Genomic DNA, 12262 nt, shown 5'->3' with positions numbered 1-12262 from the left:
TTGCCCAGGACTGTGTCCAGACGGCATTTGAATATTTCTGAGGATGGAAATTCCACAACCTCCGTGGGCAACGTGTGCCAGTGCTTAGTCACCATCACAGTGAAAAAGTGTTTCCTGTGTTCAGGTGGAACCTCCCATGTTTCAGTTTGTGCACTGCCTCTTGTCACAGCACTGGGCACCACTGAAAAGAGCCTGGCTCCCTCTTCTTTACACCCTTCCTTCAGATATTTGTACACATTGATGAGATCTTCCTGAGTTTTCTCTTCTCCAGGCTAAACAATCCCGGCTCTCACAGCCTTTCCTCATGGGCAAGATGCTTCGGTCCCTTAAAGAATGTTAGTTGTCCTTTGCTGCACTGCCTCCAGCATGTCTTTCTTGTACTGGGAATGCAGAACTGGGCCCAGCACTCCAGATGTGTCTCACCAGGGCTGATCAGAGGAGAAGGATCACCTCCCTTGACCTGCTGGCAACACCCCTCCTAATGCAACCCTTACATTCTTTAAGTAGAAAGCTCTCTTCAATATTTTGAAGATGTGTTCCACATGTTGCAAATATTGAACATTTTTGCCAAATTTTAATAAACCAAAATCCTCTCAGTTTTCCATTAGAGAAAGTAAAAATCTCAGGATAAATCTTTATTACAAAAGACTGTAATTCAAGGTAAAACAAGGTAAAATTTTGTTTGACAGTGGACTACTGACTAAAATGTTTCTAATGTGCTGCTAGGTCCTTCATTTTAGATTTAAATGTTTTATATTTGATCAGATTATAACCTTAGGAACACAGACATCAGTTACATCTATTGATGCTATCATATTTTTTTCTCTTATTGTTGTGCATCTTTTGAATAAAATGGGGAAATTTATAAGCCAGAATCCTAATTTTTTTCCTACTCTGACACTGATTTGCTGTGAATCCTTGGTTAAATCACTTCTCTTTGTATTTAAATTTTTCTCAGCTGTAAAATTGAATTATATTTCTTCTTTCCAGTGAAGGCTGTGTCCACTGAATTTTTTTAATGCTTTCTGGAAGGCTTAGCGAGTATAAAAAACATTAACATAAATTATATGTGAAGATTTTTAGTCTGCAAAGCTCCAGAAAGTTGAAGATAGCATTCATGAATGAATGACAAGAAAGTTTTTTATACCTCTTAAGAATGCGTGCCCACTAACATTGCTTCACTTTACCCACTTTGATTCTTGTGTTATATTTCTTTTAATTTCCAGTAGTTGTGTCTTCATCAAAATCCTAGTAAAAGATAAAGAATAGATTCTCAAGACTACTCCTGTGAACCCCCAGTAGTACTTGGAGAGCTAACTGATGATTCACAGAGAGCTGGCTTGCCAAAAGACTGCACTGTCTCCCCCACATTTCCAGCTGCTAGTATGCATCAAACAACTAAAAATTCATTAAATACTTTCCTAATATTTTTCCATGTAAACAACCCCCGTAGTTACCACAGGGATGTTATGTGCTCATGAATGAGAGAAGAGATGGTCCATGGCATTGTAAACAGGAAAGGAAGCATCCATGAAGATCTCTTAATTAAAATGTGGTCCACCCCATGCAAAAACATCTGGAGTCTAAATTCAAAGTTCAGTTCGTTTGACATTTGCAATGCTTTGTTAAAAAGGGTCTTTTGTTTTTCATTAGTATAAGTGTAGGTTTTGCTTTAAAAAAAATCTTACTGGTTAAAACGTTGATGAAACAATGTAGTGTAGAAAAAAAAGCCAGTTGAACTTGCGTGTTCTATAACTTGATAAATTTATGTGTTGCCTACATTTGTAAAGGTAAATTGATTTCTTGATGTCCTGAAATCATCAAGACAATGGTATAATTGGAGTAATGGTGTGCATGGAATAAAAAAAATACAAAATACTATTTTTTTCTCTTAAAGTTCCCTCTATACATACGATGTACTACGTCACAGAATGTCCCAGCTGTCATGGAATTTGCCTGGCATATGAAAGTCAACAGAGAACCTCAGGCCTCTTAGGTAGAACCACAGCCTGTGTAAAAGAAAAGCACACGATGAATCAGTTTAGTGCTGGAGATAGAAGCCACGTAGAAGTTTGCGTAGTTTTACAAACGTTAACAGGGAGAGCAAAGGATACCTTTATACATGCTGGGTGCATCCTGTTCTTGCTATTTAAATATTCCACATGCTAAGGCCATTTAAAAATAAGTCATTGTAGGTCACCTTTACCGTTACATCTTTCATCTCAATTGTAACTGCCTGCTGACATGCATTGCAGTCAGTTAAAATTACAGCTGCATTTAATCTTTTTATGGGTATTCTTTGGGGATTAGCTAGCTGGTACTTAAGTCAGCTCTAATTTTCAAAACTATCTGTGCAATACAGATAGCCATTTGTTTTTACCTATCTCAGGAAAGAAAGGAGCACAGTACTTGAAAGTCAATGAAGTTTGGTTTCTGGTTTATGTTTATGTGTTTTCAATATATCGACTATAAAGGCAAACTTTAGGAGAACTATATACAAACCTGCTTGGATTTATTTGCCTTTGGCATTGCAGCTTTGAGACTAAAAATAAAACGTGTATCTGATTTTGATTTAGATCTGTCCCTTGAGACAGTGTGAAACTGTCTATCACCAAGAATACATCAGTATAGGAGGATTAACTGTTCACATGCAGTTTAAACATCAAAGTGTTTGTATGAAGTCATGGAAAATGAGTAATTTGTTTTATCAATCTCTGTGAAAACATAGAACGCCCCTTTTCAAAGTAAATAGTCTTTATTTTAATACCAGAAAGATTAATAGCACTCACAATATGGAAAAGACTGCTGTTAAGTAAAATACCATTAATACTCTTCAGTCAGTGCAATTGGTCTTCCTCTTATCGGTACCATCAGTGCAGTGTATCAGTACCTTCTGTTCCCTGTTAAACAATGAGCAGACAGATCTGATTGCTCTCTTTAGGATTACTTGTATGCATTATGGCATAGAGCTTTCCAATTTCTGGGAAAAAAGTTAACAGTACTTAATTGCCCTCTATGTCAGGTGCTTCTAACATACTTTTTCGCATTGTATCTGTGCGGCTAAATCCATCTCCTTTAATAGAATAGAGTGTAGTCATTAATGATACAAGTATGGCATTTGATCCACGTTGAGGAGGTTGCTGTGCATTTCATTAAATTACCAGGCCAATTCTGTGGGCTGGCTAAAAGCTCTTTCATCACCTTTCCCTCCCATTTTTCAATGTATTCTTTTGTTCCTGCCTTCTTTATTGAATTTCCTCTAACAAGCTTGGCTTTTTATTTCTTCTGTTTTTATTTGTACATCACTACCATTCTTTTCATAGGCTTTATGAAAAAGGCACACATTTCTGTCCTTAAAAATATTAGTGTGTGAGTTATTCTATTCAAATCACTTCACGAACTGCTTAGAAGACTGTGAGAATTTTAGAATATAAAAGGAACTGTTCTGGTTAGGACCAAAGGTCAGTCTAGCCCAGCTATAGACATTGCAACAATGGCCAAAATAAAATGCTTAGGGAAGTGCGTGAACAGGACTGACGTATGTTTCTTTCCCACTCATTCATTCTGAATCCAGCTATTCAAAGGTCAGAGGCTTCCAGACTTAGATATAGTTTCCACAAATCTGGAACCCTTGCATGGCCTTATTCATTCATTCACTTGTCCAGTTTTCTGCTTAAACCCACATAAAATTTTCTATCTTTATGTGACTTCTGATTTTATGCAAATTGGTCATCTCTCCCCTCAGGCATCTGTCTTCCTGGCTGAAGAGTCCTGTTTTTTCAAGTCATTTTATCTAATGATTTCTAACATGGAAACAGCACTCCATGGCTTTGATCATTCTTGTTGCTCTTCTCTGACCTTTTCCTACTCCTGTTCTGAAATAGAGGTCCACAGCTGCACTCAGTAGTCAAGATGCAAGCACTCTGTAAATTCATACTTGGGAATAATTATGTTCTCTGTTTTTCTTTTTTCCTTTCCTGATTATATCCAGTGTTGATTTTGCTTTTCTGGTTGATATTGAGCAATGAGTTAGCAAGATCCTGGAAATATGTATCATTGCTACTTCCTGAGCAGTAATGATTAGCTTAGAGCCCATTGTTTTGTATGTATAGTTAGGTTTAAATTTTAAGAATTTAAAAAAACCTTTCAGAAACCCAAGTTGCTTATATCATCCTTTATCCACATGATTCTCAATGAAACAAAAACCTGAAGGATTAAGTATGCATATAACTCAAAGGCTAGTCTTCTGCTTTCAGGATTATATTTAATAATGTAACTAATGAGGACTAGCTGAGGTACAGCTAATTCCACACCCCCCAACCTCCCCACCCCTCCCAAAAAAAAGTAAAAAAAAAAAGTATGTGAAATAGAGGGGATATATTCAGGATATTCAGGAGATGCTTGGGGAGAACAGATGATGAGCATTTTCCTTAAATCTGTTTGCAGACAGTGTTGACATGAGGTCTTGGCACTGGAATTTAGAAAGAATTGAAACATGGGATGGCTTAAGGCATGGGCTTACACTTAGGGCCTGAGTTCTTTTTATGCTCAGAACAGATCACAAGTCTTCCGTATTAAAATGGTGGAAATAAAAGCAAAAAACTCTGTAGTTGGAAAAAAAATTGCTGTAAACTGAGTATACTCTATAGCATGCTATGAGCCAGTACATCAGATGTGACCTGTGCCCCAGGCAACTTTATTTCAACTCTATGTGACATCTCAAATGTATATTTTTCTACAGTTATGTATTGGGTTTGCATGGCAAGGTTTTGGTAGCAGGGTGCTACAGGGGTGGCTTCTGTGAGGAGCTGCTAGAAGCTTCCGTCTCTTTGACAGAGCCAATGTCACTGGCCAAGGCCGAGCCCATCAGCAACAGTGGTAGCGCCTCTGCGATAATGTATTTAAGAAGGGGGAGAAAAAAACTGCGCAATTGCAGCCAGAGAGAAGATTGAGAATATGTGAGAGAAACATCCCTGCAGACACTAAGGTTGGTTGACGAAGGACAGGGAGGAGGTGCTCCAGGTGCTGGAGCAGAGATTCCCCTGCAGCCCATGGAGGCCCATGGTGGAGCAGGTATCCACCTGCAGCCCGTGGAGGACCCCACACCAGAGCAGGTGGATGCTCAAAGGAGGCTGTGACCCCGTGGGAAGCCTGGGATGGAGCAGGCTCCTGGCAGGAGTTGTGGACCCGTGGAGAGAGGAGCCCACGCTGGGGCAGGTTTGCTGGCAGGACTTGTGACCCTGGGGGGGACCCACACTGGAGCAGTCTGTTCCTGAAGGGCTGCACCCTGTGGAAGGGACCCACGCTGGAGCAGTTCGTGAAGAACTGCAGCCTGTGGGAAGGACTCATGTTGGAGATGTTTGTGAAGGACTGTCTCCCATGGGAGGGCCCCCACGCTGGAGCAGGGAAGAGTGTGAGGAGTCCTCCCCCCAAGGAAGAAGGATTGGCAGAGACAACATGTGATGAACTAACCACAGCCCCCGTTCCCCATCCCCTTGCACCACTCAGGGGAGAAGGTAGAGAAAATGAAGAATAAAATTAAGAATAGGAAGAAAGGAGTGGTGGGAGCAAGGTGGTTTAAGGTTAGGTTTTTATTTCTCATTATCTTACTCTGATTTGAGTGGTAATAAATTCAACTAATTTCCCCACATCAAGTCCTGTGGTTGGTAATTAGTGAGTGATCTTTCCCTGTCCTTATCTCAACACATGAGCCTTTCACTCTATTTTCTCTCCCCTGTCCAGCTGAGGGGAGTGATAGAGCAGCTTTGGTGGGCACCTGCATCCAGGCAGGGTCAACCCACCACAAGTTCATGAGTGAAATACTTTAGGAAAATGTGTTAGGTGATATATACCATAAGCTTAAAATATTCATGGTTTAATTTGGTGTTGGACCAAGAAGAGAGATTGAGGGGTATTACAATTTTGGGGTTATTTCCTGTGAAGAAGGATTCTATTTCTGAAGGGGTAGGGGAGTTGTTGGTGTTCAAAGTAAAAAACTTTGTGAACCTGTGTGATACTAGTGTGATACTAGTTTGACTGCTGAACCTTAGGATTCAGTATTTTTTTTTCACATATAGTTAAGTTTGGATTGCTTAGGGTCTGCTGTCTCTCATATATTTCCCAGCCTTGGAAACACACATGCAGACCAGTACCAGGGGCTATTCTGGGAAGACGCAGCAAACATTGCTTTTCATCATAAATTAATGGAGTGGAAAATCAATGCTTTGATGAACATAAGGCCGTTTTAAATGAAGCATGAAATATGAATGAATACTGCTATACTCTAGTAAAAGTGAAATAGTTGATTCTTGTAAGAGGGAAACATTAGAGTTTGATAGATACCTCTAGGCAATTTTACTTTCAAGTGGATATGTATAGTAGCATTTAAAAAAAGGGAAAAAAAAGGTATTTTATAGCTATAAAAGCTTTTCTACACTATAATCTGTGAAAAACACTTTAAATGCAATATGTAGGCTTCCTTTCTGATTGCATCCTGAAAATATGAAGAAGAATCTATTTTATACAATCATTATTAATACATAACTGCAGATTCTGTAATTCTTTTCTGGTGAAGAACCAGATATGTTACAGAAAAAGTTTTGGTTTTTTTCTCCTGATAAAATCTTCTTAGGTGAATTTTGCAAGTAAAAAAACCTGATTGCAAATTAAGTTCCACATTAAAATACAGGACTTCTTATGAAGATAATACAATAATTTTTAGTTTTGGTCCAAACACAGCTAGCTAAGCATGAAATCTACTTAACTTCCCTTCTCATGCAGCAGGTGAGAAAAAATAAAATAGAGAGAAAAAAGAAAATACTGTTTTCTTGTTAGAAGAAATAACCTTTATTAATTCTGACTTTGAGTTTTGCAAAACTGATTTGCCCTACTTTATTCACTGGAACTCCGTACAAGTATGCACCTTTCTGTCCTTCCAGGCTTTTTCCAGCATTTGCCATGGTCAGCTGTCAACATTACAATTAAGACCTGTTTTATCCCAGGTGTCCTCAGTGCTGCCCATTTCAGAAAGTGACTTACCTATCTTTTAAGTGTAATTTAATATATTTAGTCTTATATAATTCCTGTACAATTTAAAAATATAACAAAATTAATGTGTTAGTATACAAGAAAAGCAAAAATATTCATTTTGTTTTGTGTTCATACCTAAATAATCTCCACCTTATTTTGCCTGTCTCATTTCTGTTTTCTTGTTCTCACTAAATGATTGAAGCATCTTTGTTTTACTCTGTTTCACTTTGAACAGCTTTTCCTGTATTTCTTGAAATCTAAAATATCCTTCCTTGCTGGTCAATCCTTTTACTCTATTTTGCAGGCTGCTTAGTCTTCCTGTTGCTCTTGAAGCAACAATTCATCCAACCCTCTCGTAAAATTCTTTCCCCTTTCCTGTGGTAATGGAGGTGATATTGTTCTACGACCTTTGACTGCAATGTATTCTTGTTGTCTTCTGCACTGTATGAAGAGTAGAAATTATCCTGGAATAAAGTGCCAGGTTTGGGAATTCCCGCATATTTTTCTCCTACTGCATCTTGCATTTCTACTACAGATTGTAACAGAGGGATAAAAGAGCCCTTTTTTAGCTAAGCATACACTCTAAAGGTAAAAGTTTATTCCTAGAAGGTGGGAGATACTCGATGAACCTCGTTAGTCTCAGAAGGAAAAAGAACCCAAATATCTGGAAAACTGGTGGTTGTTTTATTGAAATAGGTCCTAATATCATCAGCATATTAACTGCCAGTAAAATTTTTCCTAATTGCAGGAAATGAGAGAAATTCTTGTACAAACTAATATTTTAGCATACATACAATTACAGAAACAGAAAAAACAGTCTCATGCCTACTACCTTAGTTTATTGGGACTGAATATTGGTTGCAAGTTCAGTCCTGTGAGATGCAAATGAATCCCATTGTTTTTGAAACTTGACCTTCATTTGCTATGGAAAGCATATTTCTTACAATCTTAAAAACTGAATGTTTGGAACTGGTGGGAAAGCAGCAAAGACAGACATCATTGCTTATAAACTAATGGTGTGTCTGCACTTAGGTTACTCTGTTCGGTTCTGGTTCTCCACTCCTTATGCCCCCTCTCCATCTTAAAAACCACAAAAATAGAGAGGCTCCACAAGACATAAGAACAATCAAAGGCATGAAACTTATTCCGTGTGAGGAAGAACTAAGTACACTAGGACTCTTCAGCCTGACAAAGCTATGAATGGGAAAGATTGCAAGAGGTCTATAAAATGAGAAGTTGCAGAGAGACAATGAAAAGAGATGGGTTGTACACTCTCTTATAGTGTAAGAATGAGAGAGAATGTAAGCTAGCAAGTGGTTGGTTCAAAGCAAAATGTGATGTCTTCTCATATGTTATTGTAATCCTTTCATATATTACGTTATTGTAATTTGCAGTATGGCTTATAAATTATAGGAGCAATGGCTTGTTTAGTTCATTGTGCAGGTAACTTGTCTATATAATGAATAGCAGCATGTAGGAAAAAAGATCTGTGGTCACTAGACAGTAATGGTAGCAGTATAAATAGTAATTTTAATACTTCTATTAATGTTTGATAATATCTAAATATATAATACTTGTTGCTTTATATATGTACAATATATATTGCATATAATGCTATTTAATATATTGCTAAATTATTAATGTGCCTATTACATTGATATACAATATATAATATCCATTCTATTTGTAATGTGATTAAGACTATTAATAAAATATTAAAATAACAGTATTGATATTGTTATCTAAGCCGCCTACTCATGGGTATTCATTTCATTGCTATTTATCCCGTTTCCATGGAAGAATTTGTGTGATTGATTTTTAACTAAGGAAATATACCTATGAGCTATTCTTTTGAAGAATCACATTCTTATCTAAGGAATTAGCTTGCATGGACATATACACTTTTTTTATAACAATGAAGCCTGTAGACAGTCCCTTCAGTATTAATCATTGGTGAAGTATTTTTGTTGTTTGTAATACTACTGATGTTTCATGGTTTGTTATACCCAGCATAGTGCACTATTACAGTCTTGACTCATCAGGTTGCTTTTGAAGATAGAGAGCTTTATGAGATACAAAACACAGCTTTTTGGAGTAGACTGCACTTGTGTTGAGAGGTTCCTACTGATTTTTCTTATCCTGGTGTGATTGAAAGTTTTAGTCTGTTCAGGTCTTTAGTCTGGGATGTAAATGGAATGTTTTTCATGTTGATCTTATTGAGACTTTCCAAGACTAGCAGCAGAGCTTTTGTAGTTAAGGGCAGGTTGACTCAATTGGCACAGACTTTACAGCATAATGGTATTTGACTTCAGGATTGATTAATTTTATTTGTTGTATAGATTTTTGCTTTAAAGTGCCAGGGCACTAATATGGTTAATGAAGCCCCTTATCAGTAGATTACATACCAGGTTAACAGAACCTTAGCCAAAGAAGTGTGGTCTGTAGAATTGTGGAGGAAATATCAACTGTTGTTCAGAAAGTACAAACAGCATTGTTTCTACTTGCTTTTCAGCAAATAATAGAAGGGCAGCCTTTGAGAAGCTCCAGAAGTATCTGGCTTATGGGGCATGACTACTCTTTATGCATGACCAACCAACTTCACCTGTGCACAAAATCCAAAACATGATACTCATTTTCGTCAGTTCTTTGCATCTTGCTGCAGACTAGATTTTTTGTGTCATGGGTATGGTTGTGAAATCTTGGGTTTGAGTCCAACACTAACTCTCCCTAGAGTGGTAATTCATCTTTCAGCAGTACATAGTGTATGTCTAAACCAAAAATATGAAATCTGATTGTTCTATATTTAGCTAAGTGCTGACTGCACATATTTGTACTTGGAAAAGAAAAAAAAAAAGGATGTTTCTACTATGTGTTAACTACAAAGATATAAACATTGTGAGTAATGATTTATATTTTTGTTAAATGTACTTTAGTCCCTGAAGTGCAATAAAAGAAAATTTAATCCTGAAGGCTACATAAACTCCAAAATTGTAAATAAGTATTGCTCTGCTCAATAAACTGGTAACTATTCATGGAGATTCAAATTAAGGAAACTGTGCTGTGTGTTTTATTTTGTCCTTTTTCCTTAACAGCCTGTTTACTATTGACATGTTTAATTTACAGACACGTACATATCTATAAACCTGTTTCTATAGATGTAATATGCTTTTAATGTTTGAGATGGCTGAGAGAATTGATCAATTTTTAAAGTTTTATCCCGTGTTCTTTTCTTTAGAGTACTCAAGTAGCTTTAGACCACCTGGAGTCTGTTCCTGAGAAACTGAGCCTGTTAGAGGATTTCAAAGATATTGGAGTGAGAAAGATTTTATTTGACTCTTTCAGTAGTTCTAAAATATTTTGGTTAATTAATGGCCTCTCCATATGTATAGATAAATTGGTTAATAAGATATTTAAAATTACATACGTACATTTTATATAGACAAAAACATAGAGAAATTTATTTTCATGTGCATACAGATTTTTTGAGGTTATAAATTAGTCCAAATTAGTAACACTGCTGAGGTGCTCCATAATGTAAGCAAATATTGATAATTGGGCATAATAGGTCAAGTCCTAATTACTGGTTCAGACTATTTGTATTGAGTGGTGAATTCTGATGTTACCTGTGAAAAAATGAAAATTCTGTAATGAAATAAATTATGCCAGTTATTTCAATATTTTAAGTAATGAATGAAAATAGGTGAGCTTTACAGCTTTGTTTGTTTGTTTGTTTTGATATAATGCCAGTAAGTGTCACTTATTTTCCCAGTATCACTATCACATCAAGGTGTGTTTGGACACAGTGGGACATATTGACAGTAGTGGTGGAATACTGTCAAGAGAGATAAGCCACAAATTAGATCTTCAGTGGCTAAGTAGATAAACCACTTTATTATTACTTTCCATACATAAATTTGGTGGTTTACTAAAAAATAATTTGGAACCTCATTGCATAATGTAAATTTTAAATCAGTGTTAAATCACAAACTGCAAATCATTACGCATTTGTTGATATATGTGCTATATCGAATTTCTAATCCTGAGGTAGCCATAAACATTTCAAAACATACTTTTTTGGAACATTTTTTATTCTAAGTGTTCTTGCACAAGGTCATGTGTAAAAAAATTGTACACTATTCTATTGCTGTCATCATCATCAGAGTTAGGAACACAAATGCTGTCTGAAATGTTTGAGGTTTTTTAAGAAAAATATTGCTGAGATGTATAGCTTTAAATTTGCATTCCAGGTATCCCCAGAAGAGCTTTTTGCTCTGACAGAGGTTGACATTTGCCTTCTGTTTCCAATGGTTCCACACTCATAAAGGAAAAATTCTGCTCTCATCTAGGCAAAGCAGAAGCTTGAGTGCAGGATTTCTACAAGCTCCTTCACACTTGCAAGACTTTATTATTCAAGAACTAAGCTTTATACCTTAGCTGTGAGAATGTCAGTTTGGAGTTTCATTAATTCTTCTATTTGAAAATAATGGATTTTTTTTTGTACATTAGCATATTTTACTCTCAAGTGGTATGCATGAATGAAGTGTTTCAAAGCCATTCATTGCTTTCCATGGCTAGCAAGTTCTTCCCTCAGTGTTTGCATAGGAAGGGAGACTGGAAAGAGAAAGTAAATCTTTGATAATGCCTCACAAGTTGTCTGGTAGTTGTATTCATTCAAGTGAATCATTAACTAGTTCAGTGAGAAGCGTTACGTTTTCTTATTTGAAAATACTGTTTAGTCCATATCCTTAGGACACTTTTTTCCTTTAAGTGCTTGTTTCTACAGTATTGTAATTAATTTTTCATCATTACAGAATTTATTTGTTAGAAGGTATGATATTACTGAAGTTTGGAAAGTTACAGGAAATCATTCACTGGTTAAGGTTGAGGCTGTTCACATTTTAACCTATTTTCATTTTAACGTTACTTTTCTGTACAGAACATTAGGCTTTCATATGGCCCCTGTATTTCCACCTCTGAAAGTTAGTAATTAATTCAGTCTTTCTGTATTGAAAATCCCTGGTGATACCTGTGTTTACAATAGCCAGCCAACATTTATTAACTACTTTTCACATTATGAAATCATTTAGATCCTTCCATGCATTTCTAGGAGTCCCATTGCCGAAGGGAGATGATTGAGGAAAGGTATACAAAGTATAAAGAAATAGTGAGTTCTCTACAGCAACAACTGGAAGATTCAAAACAGAGAGTCCAACAATTCAAGGTATGCATATGT

At 36.6% G+C, this 12262-nt stretch overlaps 1 protein-coding gene across 7 annotated transcripts in view; it reads left to right on the top strand.

Moving 5' to 3' along the window:
- Nucleotides 1–12262, top strand: part of CEP128 (centrosomal protein 128) — a 143639-nt gene that overhangs the window by 105259 nt on the left and 26118 nt on the right. For all 7 annotated transcript variants that reach the window (XM_064460506.1, XM_064460504.1, XM_064460503.1 and 4 more), the window contains 2 exons: nucleotides 10265–10342; nucleotides 12137–12250. In XM_064460506.1, the coding sequence (XP_064316576.1) occupies nucleotides 10265–10342; nucleotides 12137–12250 (192 nt within the window). The remainder of the gene's footprint in view (nucleotides 1–10264; nucleotides 10343–12136; nucleotides 12251–12262) is intronic.

This window comes from Phalacrocorax carbo, chromosome 9, assembly GCF_963921805.1.
Source record: "Phalacrocorax carbo chromosome 9, bPhaCar2.1, whole genome shotgun sequence".
Classification (NCBI taxonomy): Eukaryota; Metazoa; Chordata; class Aves; order Suliformes; family Phalacrocoracidae; genus Phalacrocorax; species Phalacrocorax carbo.
Note: the sequence above shows the minus strand (reverse complement) of the source record. Positions and strands in the feature narration are given on the sequence as shown.